The sequence below is a fragment of the Chanos chanos genome, chromosome 8 (assembly GCF_902362185.1).
Source record: "Chanos chanos chromosome 8, fChaCha1.1, whole genome shotgun sequence".
Taxonomy (NCBI): domain Eukaryota; kingdom Metazoa; phylum Chordata; class Actinopteri; order Gonorynchiformes; family Chanidae; genus Chanos; species Chanos chanos.
In genome coordinates, this window is record NC_044502.1 from 41817181 (window position 1) to 41833940 (window position 16760).

Below are 16760 nucleotides of genomic sequence, written 5' to 3' on the forward strand. Positions count from 1 at the left end.
AATCAAATTTAAAATCTGTGTAAACCAATAGCGATGATCATTGGGGAGCTGAATATCCTGCAGAGACTGTGACATATTTTAAAATAATCAGAAAGCTCAGTTTCATAGAACAACTTTGGCTGGATGCTGGTGATATACTTTGCTCCCTCAGAACATGAAACTGCTTGAGATTCTCATTTTTGTTTGTTCATTTGTTTTTATTTAATTTTATTTATTTAATTATCTCTGTCACAAGTGAAAGGTTTCTTTGTTTTCTTTTCTTTTCTTTTCTTTTTTTTTTTTTTTGCTTCATTGTTTTCTGTTTTTTTGTGAACCAAGTTTGCAGGCAAACAGGTTGGCTCGATTCGCGAAGTTTAGATACGGTGACGTGTTCCTATTCTTCACCGGAGGACCAAGAGTTGCCTTCATCTGAATCGTCTGAGAGGACAGTTTCACCCTCTCTGTTATCCCCTCGTGACAGCTGTTTAGCAGACAGAGTCGTCTGCTCCTCTCTCTCCAGTGTGGATGTTACAGAGAGCTTCGCCTCCCTCTCAGACTTCCCGTCGTTTTTCGGCAGATTCTCTAGGTCTCCCCAGGGCTCTCTGAAGATCAGACTCTGATTGGACTGACTTGTTGCATGTGTGTATTGCTCACTTTCCTCTGGATCATATGTGGCTGCTGTTGTTGTGGTGGACCAGAATTCCTGCTTAAAATTGGTGCTGAAAACACCAAAAAGATCACTGACGTTCCCTTCAGCATGAGATGGCACTTCCATTCTGTTCCCTTGGAAGATGTCCAGTGTTTCAGATGGTTTGCTAACGGTGTTTTCCTCTGTCCGTCCAAAACGTTCATCTGTATAAGTGTGGATGTTTTGGGTCGCGCTCTCCACATTCACACCTGTGTTTTGGCTTGGTTTACCCAAATTGTCCCAAGGGTACATCTGAGGAAGTTCACAGCCTTCCTGTGTTTCCTCTCTGTCGGTTCTCTCGAGCTCTAAATTGTCAGTGGATGCTCCCAAGATACCAACTGAAGCCTCAATACCTATAGGATGGAGCTCATCAGTCATCATCCCTCCATAATTAGGGGATTGTGAACACTGGCTGGCATTGGGTGATTCATCTTCAGATGTTTGGGAGTCCTCCACATCAGAGCTGGTTGTGTTTGCTTGGCTCTCTGGTCTACTGCTGACTTCGCTGGGCACAGAGATATTATCTGTGAAGTCTATGTTGGTCAGCATAGATAGATTCTGTTCATCCTCATCATCTTGTTGACATATTGTATCTTTGACTGGAGCTGTTTCCTCTGAACTTTCGTCTGAGTCTGTTGTATTTACCTGTGACGGTTCACAATTCTTTTTGTCGGTTTGTTTTGACTGATCATATGATTCAGTCAGGGACACTGCAGATAGTGAAGACTCGTACTTAACGTGCATCATCTCTTCCTGTATGGTTTCAATGTCTTGTTCGATGTGTAGAAAGTGTGGCTTATCAATATCAGCTGGATCCTCCTGTGCGATGGCTATATTACTGTTACCAATTTGTTCATGCTCATTTTCAGCTATACAAACTGGTTCACTATCCATGGTTTCTTCTGTGAGATTCTCCTCTTCCTCTACCTCTACCTCTTCCTCTTCCTCTAATCCTTCCTTTGTATTCTTGTCTTCTTCATGTTGTTCTGTTAAAACTTTCTCTGTTCTGCCCTCCTCTAAGTGGCCTACTTGTGACGTTTCACAGATTTCTTTGTCGGTTTGTTTTGACTGATCATATGATTCAGTCAGGGACACTGCAGATAATGAAGACTCGTACTTAACGTGCATCATCTCTTCCTGTATAGTTTCAATGTCTTGTTCGATGTGTAGAAAGTGTGGCTTATCAGTATCAGCTGGATCCTCCTGTGCGATGGCTATATTACTGTTACCAATTTGTTCATGCTCATTTTCAGCTATACAAACTGATTCACTATCCATGGTTTCTTCTGTGAGATTCTCCTCTTCCTCTACCTCTTCCTCTAATCCTTCCTTTGTATTCTTGTCTTCTTCATGTTGTTCTGTTAAAACTTTCTCTGTTCTGCCCTCCTCTAAGTGGCCTACTTGTGACGTTTCACAAATTTCTTTGTCGGTTTGTTTTGACTGATGGTATGATTCAGTGAGGGACACTGCAGATAATGAAGACTCGTACTTAACTTGCATCATCTCTTCCTGTATAGTTTCGTTGTCTTGCTGGATGTGTGTAAAATATGCATTATCAATATTGGCTGGATCTTCCTGTGCTATGGCCACATTACTGTTACCATTTTGTTCATGCTCACTCTGAGCTATATGTACTGTTTCACTATCCATGGTTTCTCCTGTGAGATTCTCCTCTTCCTGCCCTTGGTCTACCTGTTCTTCTAATCTCTCTTTTGTATAATCGTCTTCCCCAAATTGTTCTGATGTCTTCCCCAAAACTGTCTCTGATCTGCCCTCTTCTAAATGGCCTACTTGTGATGTTTCACAAATTTCTTTGTCAGTTTGTTTTGACTGATCGTATGATTCAGTGAGGGACATTGCAGAAAATGAAGACTCAACGTGCTCAACATATATCTTCTCATCCTGTACGGTTTCACCTTCTTGCTGGCTTTGTGGAAAGTCTGTGTTATCAATATCGGCTGGACCTTCTTGTGCTATGCCAACATTACTCTTAACAGTTTGTTGATGCTCACTTTCAGCTATACCTGCTGTTTCACTCTCCATGGTCTCTCTTATGAAATTTTCACTCCAACAGAGAAGTTCTGACATCTTCTTCTCCTTTTCTTGGTCTTCCTCTTCCTTTACCTCCTTCTTTATATTATTATCTTCCTCACTCTCCTCTGTTAAACTTTTCTCTGATCTGCTCTCTTCCAAATGGCCTGTGTCTTCCATCACTGCCTGCGGGACAATTCTATCATCTTGTTCATTCTTCAGAACGACATACTCCTGCTCTGTGTCTCCCTCTGCTGAAAGAACAGGCTCCTCACTCACCATCTCATCCATGATCTCTATCTCAGGTTCCTCTGAGAGATCCTCCATCGTGTCAAACCGTTTGGACTTGTTTATGCCCCAGTGCCCGACACCAGCCTCCCTGTCTTCTTCACTCTCGCTGGAGTCAGTCGCACCCTGATGGGAAGTTTGGGTGTTCACGTCCGTGTCATCACTCTTGTAACGGATCAAAGGTCGAGTGTCCGCGAGGGTATTTTGCAGTGCATAGCTGTCACATTCCCCTGGGTCCGTTCTCCACGAGGCTGAGATGTTTGGAGAGTCTTCCTCTTCTTCCTCCTCATGGCTCTGCTTTTCTTCTCCTTTGTTATTGTCTGCACATACATCAAAATCTTTCTCATCAATGGTCAGCGTCTTTTGCTCAAACTTTTTCTCCAAGACCCCTGAATTTATCTCACTGTTTCCCCATTTGACAAAGGGCTCATCTGCAGCCTCATTTTCTATATTTGCCTGATATTCATCCAGGACAGCAGTCTTTTCCTCTGCATCCCTCTGTTCAACATCCATATTAGTCACTGTCTCCTTTATTCTCTCTTCCGCCATCGTCTGCTTTTTTTCAGTCTCTCTTTCATCTTCCTCTACTTGCACTTCCATATCGACATCACGAGTTTGTTCACTCACGTCCTCCATTTTGTCCTTCCCTGCTTCTAATCTTTCTGTTGTTCCCCATTCGCTAAAGGTATCTTTGTCTGACTCAGACTCAACTTTCTGCTGCTCTTCAAATCCATCAGCAAAATCATTCTTATTATCCTGAGCCTCTGGCAACATGAAATCTGCGCTAAACTTCTCAGACTGAACAGTAGTATCTGCAGGACACCCATCAACTTGTTCTGTGAAGGATGTATCTAATTCGTCGGAATTCTTGTCTTGTCGATCAAACTCTGTAAGTATGTTGCTTTCACTCTCTGCAGACTTATGCTCTGATGTATCATGTTTTGTCACATTCTCTGATTCTGAATCCATGTTAGTGGCCAGATCCTCTCTCTCTTTCTCTTTCTCTTTCTCAGCATTAATGTCCTCCCACATTGACTGAGCCTCCCATGAAATCTGAACCTTTTCTGTCTCTTTATCCTTACTATCCTGTGAGGGCTCTTTTTTATTCTCTGTCATAGGACCAGGGGACACTGCTCTGGTTTGAGGAAATCTGTTTAGCTGCTCATCTGTCACATTAACCGATTCTAACACCTCCTCGGCTATCAATTCAGCAGACTCGTCAGTGAGGACTTTGTTTTCTCCACTCTTTGTCTGCTGCTTCTTCACTTCTTCGAGGTCAGATTTATTATTTGTATACACCAGCTCTGCTGTGTTACTGCTGAATGTTGGCTGTACCATAAAAGCTGAGAGAGGGGCAGCATAGCTGACTTCCTCACAAACGTCCTCGGGTCGAAAGTGATCAACAGAACCCGTTCCATTCAAAGGCCCTCTTCGGTCAGGTGTTGACCAGTCTCCTGCTATGTGTGATTCTTCATTCATGCTCGTCTGCTCCTCCTTTGTCACTGAGACCCTTTTGGGTGTCTCCCAAAAGGAGGTAGAGCAAGGTGAAGTCTGAAAAGCTGTCATTTTCGTGCTGGATACTTTGGAGTACAGGGATGATCTTTGGGCTGTAGTTATGGGAGTGATAACATGGCAGGAAGTTCTAGGTGTCTGAAAGCCTGGCTTAACCCCATTAGGTTTGGAGAGTGTATCTGTGAAAGAAAGGTCAGATGAGTTAGAAAGGGCACATCTTGCTGACAAGTCCAATATGTTTAAACTAACATACCTGCTGTGCATACCAATAAAAGGAAGAAGACAAAGAAGAGGATACCGAAGGTTCGATTACACAAAGGTTAGCACATGTGCTTCCTAGTTCACTGTTTCATAGACTCTTGCTGAAAGTGCAACCTGTCTGTTCCATCTTATATTGACCGGAAGACCAGTGGAAAAATCTATGCCATAGAAAAGGATGGACCTGGACTCGTGCAAAGGAAATACCTCCTAGTGAACAGGCATGAAAAGTAACCATGAATGTCCCTCCCGAAGGTATTATCAGGATACGCATTCCTGATCAGAGGGATGGCTGTAATGGACAGATATTGATTGCCACTTCCTTCGCTCCAGTATGGATTACTGGAAAATGAGGCCATCTGGTCCACTGATCTTTGGGGACCCTCTTAGGTAGCTTGCATTACCAAACCAGAGTGCATTTAGATACAGACACACCCCACATCCCCCTACATTAGGGTTTTAATGTTGTTACCAACCATACCAGTTCATCATTATGAGGGCAAGTCCTGAACAGATAAGGCCAGATGGGTTTGTCATTAATTTTTTGATAATTAAAATGTTCAACGGGATCGAAACCAAAGTATTACCCAAAAAGGAACCTGGAGTCTGGATGATGGATCTGAATGCCGATCGGTTGTTTGCTCTTGTGCTTTCACTGTCCAATAAAGCTCTGAAATACAAGAAAGAAAGGTTCGGTTAACAGACTAATTATGAGTGTTAAAAAAACTCTTTCCACAAGTAAAGAGAAGCGACTGAAGTCCTACACAGAGCTCTGTGCAGAAAAACATCAGTTCCAGTTAAGCTGAACAGCTGAAATTAAAATGAGAATTGTGACAGAGGAGGCTGTATTGTCCCTCGTTTTGTGGGTGACCTGCAATGGGTATTCTGAAATAGAGAGGGTTTAAGGGTTAAGGAAAGGAAAAAGGGGAGGGAGGCGCTTTTGTGGTGCTTGAGCCGCAGGACAGAGCCAAAGTCCGTTGTTATGGAAATGAAGCTGAAGTTTCGTCATTGTCAGACCATCTGCGGCATGCGGGCCATCCGCCATCCGTCCCATTCTTTAACGTTAGTGTTGCCTCAAACACCAGTTACTCTGGGTCTCACATTCAAACACACACGTACGCAACAGCTCACTTTCAAATCCGGGCTTTCCAAGTAGCCAGAGCAGCACTAATGCCATGTTCGCTTTCACAGATGTGAGTCCATTCCCATTCCAGCACACACACACACACACACACATACTCATACTCACGCACGCAGACCTTAACACCACACCCTGGCACTTTTTTCACGTTATACATCAAACATGATCAATTTAAAAACATATAAGAAAGTGTCTGTAGACATCAGGCTCTCAAACAGTGCCTTTTGTCTGCCTTAATGGATGAGAAGAATGTGATGGGTCATCATTGGAATCCCCCCCCCTCTCAGTTTCCCCCTCCCTCTGTCACACTAGACTCCTTGAGTGCTGTGGCCAGATTCAGGGTCAATGCTGGGTGGGAGACAGAACGAAGGCTCATTACAATCCACAATCTAAAGTTACTTCATTCAAGACAGCTGAGACAGCCCCTTGTGAGATCACTGGCCTCCGTTCACGTTGAGGACACAAGTGTCGACCACATAATCAATTTACATCGTTTTTGGTTTGCACCGTTTTCTGACCAGTGAGAGGGGTGTGGGGCATGGAGATGATCAGTGAAACAAACTGAGGATGTTTCTGAGGATCTGATTGTGAGTAATATTTAACTGATAAAATGATTATGGAGACAAGGACCTGTAAGTGGATACTTCCAGTCCTAGAGACATCTTCAGCTGCAGCAGGTTCTGTGTCTCCTTGATGATGTCATGAATCTGTTCCCCCAGCTCAGCCTTCTCAGCTTCCAGTCCGTCCACGTGAGCCTGGAGAAGAGTTGGAAGAGATGGTATCATTAAAGTCCTTCTCCAGCCAGAACTACTACTGAGTCTGAGAATCGCCAATCATCTGGTTCTGCACATACAGCCGCTGCTCTTATGTCATACTAGGCTGTGATGATTGCTCTCAACTCTGTATCCAACACTGGCCCGAAGCCAATTCCAAGCGCTGTTTTTTTTGTTGTTGTTGTTGTTTGATGTTTAGTCAGTGGCTCATGACCTGTTATGACTTCTTTTCAGTCTGTTATATTAGCTATGGAGGGAAATAGGAAAATGGGAAAGCCCAAAAAGAAGTGTCATACTTTTACACAATGTTTTTGCTCTGATATTGTTGAGGGGCTTTGTTCTTGTGCAAATTAGCTATACAGACCAGTACCCCTCTAACAATTGCCTGTCTGTGTATGGTCTGTAGATGACCAATGCAAAGACTATGTGTAGCAAATATTCAACAAAGATAGCACACTTGAGGGGGGCGTCTGTGCTCCAACATGATAACGCTAATCTAATTCACAATGTGTCCACTGTGGCATTCAGGGTTTTTTTCCATGTCCTTAAATGACTTAAGCCAAGGGAGGAGAGGGATTAGCATGGCCCATTGCAGGACTAGTGCACCGCTAACTCAATTTTCCTGTCTCTGTTTTCCAAAACTATTTTACAATGAGAGGAAATATAGTCATTAGTTGTACTAAAAGCCATTTTCATGACATGACTCCCTCCTTATTGTCCAGTCAAAACATGAACTATTTTACTTACGGATTCGATGCAGGTACAGTTCTCCATAAAAGACTGTTATGCACAAGATTTAAATGCACTTTGCTTTGAGAATGACTCATTAATAAGGAATAGATCACTGAAGTATTGTTTTGTAACATATTCAAGTATTCTTTGGGGGTATAAATATGTTTCTCTGTTTTTCTTAAAGAACTGTAATTACAGTTATATACGCCTAATCCAAAGTCAAAGGTTCTATCACCAATTCCTGTTCAATTCGCTCTCTTAACAAATGAAACAAATGAAAAAAAACGAGGCATCCCGTTCACCTTGAGTTGTTGGAGCTCCTGATTCTGTCGGTCTCTGTGTTGGACCACATTCTTTTCCAGCAGCTCCCACTTGGTCTGGGCACTTTCCAGCTCCTTGGCCAAATTCTGTACATGCAACTGGCCTTCTTTCTTCTCCTGGACTATCTGGGCCAACTGTGCCTTGGCCTGGGTCAGGGACTCCTCCAGATGATTCACCTCCTTCTGGTAATTTTCAACTGCCTCCTGCCAGACCTGGGCTACCTGCTGAGAGTACTGCTGACTTAGGCCCTCAAAGTCAAGAGGTGGGGATCGCTTCCAGACCATGGGAGCTGGTTTTATTTGGGCGAGAGAGGCCTTCAGACCAGCCACGTCCTCCTGATGAAGCTGCACCTGGAGCTGAAGCTCTGTCTCCAGCTGAGCCGCCTTCTCCCGTAGCCATATCTGAGCTCTCCTCTCTTCCTCCAGTTCCTTCCTGCTCTCCGCTAACCTCCTGCACACTTCCTCTTGAGCGTCTCTCTCCATCTGTCTCCTGAGGCTCAAGGCCTGGAACTCCTCACCCATGTTGCCTATCTCCATCTCCACCCGATCCTTCTCCCTCCAAACAACCTCCACCTCCATTCTTGCCTCCCTCAGGGCCTCTTCTACTACTCTGCGCTGCCTCTGAGGTTCCCTGTTCTTCCTCAAGGTTTGGATCTCCCCTCTTAAGAGGGCGTTCTCCTCCTCCAGTAGCTTCACATGGTTCAGGTAGGACTCCAGCCGCCTGTTGAGCTCCAGCATCTGGTACTTCTCCTGGCCCAATGGAGCATAGGGCTGTCTCACTCTGGTGATCTCCATGGTGTTGAACTGCAGTCTGAGAGAAGAGATGGATAGAGTACAGTGGGTCTCGTGTTCTGTCTCTTCAGCTCCTGTCTTTCTGCTGTTGTGTGTGTGTGAGTATGTGTCCGTGTGTGTGAGCAGCTCAGACGGTCTGGTCTCTCTCCTTGTAATTCTCAGTGTGGTCTCATGGAATGACCCGTGGAGAAAGACTCTCCTTTCATACTGAATGAGAAGCTGGAGGAGGGCAGAGGAGGGGGAGAGGTGGGGTGAGGGGAAAGCAAGCAGTGAGGTAATTTTTGGACTTAACTCTCTCACTGCTGGGATGCTCCCCTTATTTCACTGGGCAATATTTCCCTTAATAGACATGAGATTAGTTTTTTTAAAGCCAAGCACTGTAATGTGAGGAGATGACATTTAGCAATGCAAAACAGTGGTGTTTTATTAAAACCATATGAAAACAGTTCTTTTGTAGAACACTTGAAATGACAGCATGTAACATGATATATACACAAATTTAGTATTTGCATGGACTGACCATTTTTAATTTTTTGTTTTTAAAAATAAAATGAATCTTAGCATTTTTTCACACTGCATTTTTTTCGCATGACTTTATTGCAGCAGCTGCCTGATCCTCTACTTATTAAAGAGACAAAACATTCACACATGAAACAATTTTCAGAGCGATATCTGTTGAGAATCATCCTCATTACATAAGAGCAGAGAAAATATTTGATAATAAACAACTGATTAAAATAGGAGAATTTGATCATGAACCATCATTCAGCTGAAGGAAGAAAAAAAAGCTGAAAAAAAAAGTTGCAATGCTTAGAATTCTGAATTGTTGCCAGTATGGACCCTGGGTTCATTTTGACTTCACTAAGCCTGCACCCTCTTGTGGCAAGTAGCCCACATTGCACTAATTCAAAGCAGTTTGTTCTGCCTCTTGGAAAATTTGGCATGCAAAGCACAGCTGTGTTCTGACTACTGACAGAAACTTTTCTTTCTTTTTTTTTTTTTTTTACATTTTCTATTATTATATCGGACAGCTTTATCACACCTCTTGTGATTGGCCACCAATGTTAGCAGTACATGCTTCATGACGTGGCATCAGAGTATTATAATAAATTTCATCATCTTTGACTTGATGGATGTTGAATCATTCTGATGTGATCAGCAGCCTAATTATCCCTACTTAAACTCCTACTTAAAACCAAAAAATGAAAGAAACCCTGTCTGATTTGTGAAGACAAAAAAGGGAAATTCTGGGGGGTTTTTGTTGTTTTTTTTGGACAGTAACCAAACTGACAAAGATATATTTTAAGCAGACAGGACTTCAATGCTATTTGGGTAATTGTCAGTTAAAACCCTTATAATGGTTAAAATGGTTTAGAGAAAGATATACATAGAAATGCTTTAAAAATGATAATGAGTTTTTTGTAGTTACTTTGGATGGAAAATAATCTGCTCTACCAAATTAGAGTCTTGTTGAGTGTCAGTCTGATTGGATTGTCTTGTGTTTGTGATGATGATCTGTGCTTGGCTTGGGCCAGACATAGCACTGTGTATTCATGTCAACAGCCTCAGTTTTGCCTCACCACACTGCTGAATCTTCTGCCACATAGTCCCACACAGAGTCTGTCACAACCTTTTCCTCGTAAACTGCAGCCGTGCTGTTTTGTGGAGTTTCTTTTTCTTTTTTTTTTTTAATTCCCACAAGAATAGCTTCGATTAAACCTCTCCGTCATAAAAGTTACATCTGTGAAGAGCTACAGAGATTGTTAAGCTCTGGTAATGATGTTTTTCATCTCCACTGTGGAACTTTGTAACTGCGAGGTTGTGGCAACTGGGTTCTCGGTCACTTCCCTGCGCTACTTCTTGTTATGTTGCTCTTTTTGGGTGAGGCGTCTGTTGCAGAAAGAATCCGGGTAGTTTCATATGCTGTCTGGCTCTTAAGTATTGACTTTGCTCTGCTGATGGGAACTTTTAAAATTACCGATTTTTTTTTTCTAACCCTTCCTGGATATGTATCTTCTCACAGTTCTGCCCAATAAAGATAAATGAACACCCTCTGAAAATATATCAGCTTAACCATGATTTAAAAAGGGATTTCAGTCGTGACTCAGACAGATTTAGTATTTTAAATGGCATGTGAAATGATTTCCAGAACATTCAGACATTACTTAACCTTACAGACTGAAAACCTTCCATTGCATCCACTTTTTGTGACATCACTAGAGTTTCCAAACAGTTTGAAAAGAGCAGGACCTCTGATAAAGCAGAAGTTCAAATGTGCATGGATAGGGCAATCTAAAAACTTCCTCACTCTCTGACTGTGTGTGTAATAGTGTTCATGACTACTTCTTGTGTTTTGATTTGAGATCAATCGTTGCTGCGTTTGCTGACTGACAAGTCATAATGGAAGATGAGTTGTGCTACTCAACAATAATTTTCACAGACTCTGAAGATTCAAAGGCAAAGAGTGAGTTCAGTTGTTTTTCTGTTCTTTTTCTATTTCTTCTTCTTCTTTTTCTCTTTTCATTTCTACAGTTCTCATCTGACAATGCTCCTCAAAAACAATCCAATAACTTGTATGAATAGCTTTCAGAAAATTTTCCATGTGAGACATAATAATGAATTCTGAAATACTGGATGATCTTATGAATAATCTGTTTTTATTGGAATTTCAATTTTTTTAATCTCAACGTCAATATAGTCTTTGCTTCTGCTGAGCATGAAATATGTGAAATATGTCTGTAGTTTACCATTAGTTTTGATGAAATGTCATGAAAACACGTATCATTGTTGACTCCCTCATACAAAAGATACAGAATCACATTTAACCCCAAGATCTTGCCAGAATACTTTGAAAAGTCTGTGCACATAGCAGGTGCTATTTAATACTAATGGAGACAGTAGTACAGTTCAAGTAGAGCAAAGAGGGTGTCAAAAGGTGCGAGTGAAAATGTGCTTGCTGTACTGTACTTTGCCTTTGAGTAAAATGTTTGCTATGTATGTTACAGTGCTGAAGGGAGAGGAAGCAGTGTATGTGGAGATCAAGACACACAAACCATTTTCTTCAGAACTCTCCACTTCGCTCTTAGGTAAAGCATGGTCTACAACATTTCATTACGCAAAATACAAGAAGATTTGTGCTGTACTCTGCTGTACAAATTTCCTATTTAAAATATCGTTTCAGTAATACTGTTAGTGCACGGCTGTCCAAAGCCATTCCTACATTGTTGATGTACATGCAGGCTTTTGCTGTCACTGAGTAGTTTTTCAACTTATGAAGGAATCCACTGGTTTTTGAGCACTCTCTTATGGTTTTCCAGGCCTTAATGAGTAGCAAAGTTAAAGGTTAGCCCAAATATTTGAATACACACTGGTCCTTCAGAAAATGACTTAGGACAGTCCTGATTATAGCTTTGAATCCTGTGTCCTGTTTTGTTTAGCTCTTTATTGATATCTCAGGCCACTATAGCATTATTACCTGGTACAAATGCGACATAATGATATGACATAGTCAATAAGACACAGTATATTTCAGTTTAAAAAGCATAGAAAATATGGAGCACCACGGTGTATGCACCATGTAAGTGCATAAGTGTGTTAATAACTAGAGACATACTGAAAGATTTATTCTTCATTTTTGGTTTTCCACAATTATGAGTGCACTCATAATTGATTTTAACTGATGGTGTTCATCTGTGTTGTACCATTAAACTATGCATTTTGTTAGTGTAGAATTTAAGGTAATCTGTGTATTTTTCTTTAAAGATATTCATTTCTCACTTTCTCTCTCTCTCTCTTTCGCTCACTCACATACACAAACACACAGAGAAGAATGCAGAGAACCCTGTGTTCTCAGAGAGGAAGATGAAGGAAGAGGTTTCATCAATGATTTATTCTGCAACTACCGGTAAATATTAGGACAGATTAAGACAGATTATGGCTTTTATCCAGTCACTCTGTGTTCCACTGTGTTCAGGAAATGAGCATTTGTGTGGCCACACTGCTGCCAACACAACGTAACAGTGTTATCATGTTCACCTTCAGAAGCAGAAACAGCAAAGTCAAGCCCTTCATGCAGACCAGCTATGGTGTGTTTAGGGTTCCTGTTTTCTCTCTTGCTGGTAGCCCTCACTGTCATGTGTGTCTTCTGTGAGTATGACTGTCCCAGTTCACTTTGCTATTATCAACATTGGTGTCATAAAAGTACTCAACAAACTAGGACAAAAATAAATTCCAACCACAGTTTCCATTTGGTAAGACACAGGGACTGTGGGTAAAAACAATGTTTGCCATCCTGCTATTTTGTTCAGGGATGTGTTTGTTCATTTTATATCAGTAAGGGGACTGGTTACCGATGTGTAAAGTGAATCCTAAAATCGATTTTCCTTTCTCTTTAGACAGCATCCTTATAGTCCAGTACAACACCATGATGGTAAGTCAACTGATCCTCATTAAAAACGTGTTTTGACGAAAACATCATAGCCAGTGATCTTCAGTAACAAAACCATTTCCCATGGAAAAAAAAAACTTTACTAATGTCACTCAAATTTTATAGGACCAGTTTAAGAATGAGACTGCAACTCGACAAGAGCTACAGACTGACGTTACCAACTGGAAAAGAGAGACAGAACAACTGAAAAATCAAAGGATGTTGCTAAACCAAACACTGAAATTTATCACTAGATTTGAGAAATTTCCTGTTGACAACTACTGCGAAGGTGAGCTTTCTCGTTCATCACTTCTGAAATTAGGTGTATGATTTTATTTTTTTCACTAAGACCTGATCTAGACTGTCCATAGAAATGTTTATCTAGACTTGTCTAGACTGTCTATCTAGAATGTTTGTTTCATTCAAATATTTTCTCCCCATAGAGAGTGATTGTAAACCTTGTCAAAAAGGCTGGATTCGTTACCAGTCGAGTTGCTACTTCTTTAAACAAGAACGTAATGGGAGGAGCAGCTGGGAAGATAGTCGGAGATTTTGCATTGAGAATGGCGGAGACTTAGCCATCATAGACAGTATAGAGGAACAGGTAAACACACACTGACAGATCAAGCCAAATTTCCCTTGTGGTCTTATGAAGCAATCAGTATCAATTTTCACTTACAAAATCCCCCCTAAAACAACTAAAAACAACAATCTTCACAAACTCACCATAAATGGTTCCTGTCTTTTATCATTTGGACAGAAATTCATCAATCAGCACACCAAACTGTATAACTATTACTGGATCGGACTTGCTGACACTGGGAAAAATAATACATGGCTCTGGGTCAATGGTGCCAAACTCGGTGAAGGGTAAGGTTAAAAAAAAAAAAAATCTGGATCTACAATCTTCAGATTTCACCCTGTGACAGCAGTACCATGTTCCACTGATGATTAAAAAAGAAGATTTTCTCCAAATGTAGATTAACTAATGTACTCCCCCTTTTTTTACACTCCCCCTTTTATTTATTTATCTATTTATTTATTTATTTATTTTTTACAGGTATTGGGGGGCCTCTCGTGATTATGATTCACAAACTTGTGTGTTGTCAGTGCCAAACCAGAATCCCTCACAAAGCTGGAGAGCTGATTACTGCTCTTCCTACAATAGATGGATCTGTGAGGGAAAGGTTATGATATGGCCTGATCAGCTTCACCGTGGAAACAATCCAACTGAGTCACCTTCCTGAGTGTCCTGCTGTCCTGCCTGACAGCTATGGAATGAAAGAGAAAAGTCTTTTTTTCCGTACAGCTTTTGCATTGTTCTGATGTGTTTCTTAATGTTTCCATTTTGTAGCACTACTGAATCCTTGCATTTGTTAAGAACTAAACAGTGATCTACAAATAAAGCAAACAGCAGCTCTTCATCAAGTAAATCACGAACAAGTATTGAATTTGGAAAAAAGGGGAAGAAAACAGTTCAGTGTTAAAAATCTAAAACATTACTGGGATTGCGGTACTGATCCAATGTCTCATTTATCTTCATTGAGATGGCACCCCCTTGTGGCTGAGAGTCCAATTGCAGTTGTCCCTCAGTTCATTATGCCTCATGGTGTAGGCTGGCAGCTACAACACTGAGGAACTGAAACTGCGAAGGAAAAATAATTCTTTTGCATTATTTATGACTGTTCTGGGTTGTATGTAACCAATAAAACTATAAGATTTGTCACTGATGTGAGCCATGTGTCATGCTTCATGTCCTGAAACCATTTTGGAACAAATTTCAAAATAATCTTTGACTGGACATTGCATAACTTTCACTTGACAGGATATCATTTTCTGTGACCTCTACTGACACGTCTACCCAACGATCACAAAGCAACGTATAGCTTCACATGACTCATAAACTTTTCAACATGACAGAAATTTTTCAAAGTAGAGATGCACACTGTCAGTGACTGGTACTTCCTAAGACTGATACGATTGTTCTAATAGTTCCTGCTGTTATCTAAACATTCAAAACCGGAGCACAATCAAATATCTCAAAACACACAATGATGCTTATGCATTACTATGGTGTTCCATGTACTTTAGTTTAGTTTCCAATTTAGGTTGTGAGCTTTTCTGTTGAAACAGAAGCAAAATTATATTCTTAGCTAAGCTGAGACTACAACATTGACTTTAGTTATTTGTCTCTTTAAGGTTTGTTGTGATGAATGAAAAAATAAATAAATGTACAACTTAACAGTCTTTCCAGCAAGATATATCTACGATTGATAAGATCCAAAAACACCCAAAGAGAACATTTTCAAAAAGTCAAACAAAATTTAGGGGGTAAACAGAGAGAGGACATGTCAGAAACTGAAGTTTCAATAAAAAAAAAAAAACAGAATATACAGAAAATGAGAGAATAGACAGAAAGTGACCGAAAAAAAAAAACTGTCCACTGCCTCCACATATTATGACATATTATAACTGAAATTTCCAAACATGGGCTGTTCAGCAGAGCTTGTGCAAAAACAGAAGTTTACATAGGCATGTGTAGTGCGACAAAAAGCCACTAGCTCAATACTGTCTCACTGTGCAGTATGATCTCAAACCATTTTGTTTAAACAGCCTGTTAACAACTGACTTGGTTTTGCCAAATGAACTGCCAAAATGGAGGAAGAGGTGTGTTACGCAACAATGGTTTTCACAAACTCAGATGGACCAAAATTAGAGGGTGAGTATTAATCAATCTCAGTTGGGTTTTTTTTGTCTCTCTATATCATTTATTGTTTTTCCATATCCTCTCAAATAATAATCAGTTTAGGTGGACGTTTACAGGATTCTTATATATCTTGTTGCAATGCCATTTGGTAGGATTCTCTGTCCTCCACATATAATAGGCCACTTCTCATATCCCTGTTCTCATTTAATTGTGTGTGTGTGTAAAAAGAATTTATGATGAATAATTATGGCTGATTCTCCCTCACACTATTTCCTTTTTTTTCTTTCTTCCTACTCGACGGACATTAAATGGTCATCTGATATCACTACTCACTCACTCACTCACTATCTAAGCCGCTTATCCTAACTAGGGTCGCGGGGGTTGCTGGAGCCTATCCCAGCGGTCACAGGGCGAAAGGCGGGGAAACACCCTGGACAGGTCGCCAGTCCATCGCAGGGCAGACACACAGACAATCACACTCACACACACAATCATACCTAGGGACAATTTAGTGTCTCCAATTCACCTAACCTGCATGTCTTTGGACTGTGGGAGGAAACCGGAGCTCCCGGAGGAAACCCACGCAGACACGGGGAGAACATGCAAACTCCACACAGAAAGGACTCTGGCCGCCCGGCCGGGAATCGAACCCGAGACCTTCTTGCTGTGAGGCGACAGCGCTATCCACTGCGCCACCGTGCCGCCTCATCTGATATCATCTATGCAAAATAACTTTTTTCATATGCTCATTGACTTATTTAGATAATCATCAGATTGAAATATTATGAGGATGTTTGCTTTTCTCGCCATTTATCACATGCCCTTTGACTATGTACACACACCAGCGTGGCTCAGAGGACATCGGAAACATTTTCTATTTCTCATTGCGTGGCCTAATTGGTGTGATATGTTTCACTTGTTCTGTATGTTACAGTGGAGGAGAAAACTGTGTATGCGGAGGTGAATAAAAATGGAAATTTAACATCACCGCCCTCTTCCACACTCAGCGGTAGGGCGCTGTTTTGTCTAAACTACCGTAGGACTGCTTTGTTCCAATGGCAATGATGATAACACATTTACTATAAAATAAATTATTATAAGTATCTGAAACTT

The 16760-nt window shown here is 41.1% G+C and overlaps 1 protein-coding gene across 1 annotated transcript; it reads right to left on the minus strand.

Moving 5' to 3' along the window:
* Positions 1–373: 373 nt before the first annotated feature.
* nes (nestin) lies at positions 374–8517 on the minus strand. The gene is made up of 4 exons (XM_030783215.1): positions 7705–8517; positions 6528–6652; positions 5356–5426; positions 374–4677 (listed from the first exon to the last, which is right to left on the minus strand). Exons 1-4 carry the CDS (start codon positions 8515–8517, stop codon positions 374–376), a joined length of 5313 nt encoding a protein of 1770 aa, XP_030639075.1.
* Positions 8518–16760: the final 8243 nt, after the last annotated feature.

Coding starts and splice junctions, on each gene's coding strand:
- nes (XM_030783215.1), bottom strand. CDS start 8,517: ATGGAGATCACCAGAGTGAGACAGCCCTATGCTCCATTGGGCCAGGAG. Junction 6,653..7,704: donor AGGAGCTCCAACAACTCAAG/GTGAACGGGATG, acceptor ACTCTTCTCCAG/GCTCACGTGGACGGACTGGA. Junction 5,427..6,527: donor CTGGAAGTATCCACTTACAG/GTCCTTGTCTCC, acceptor CTTGTATTTCAG/AGCTTTATTGGACAGTGAAA.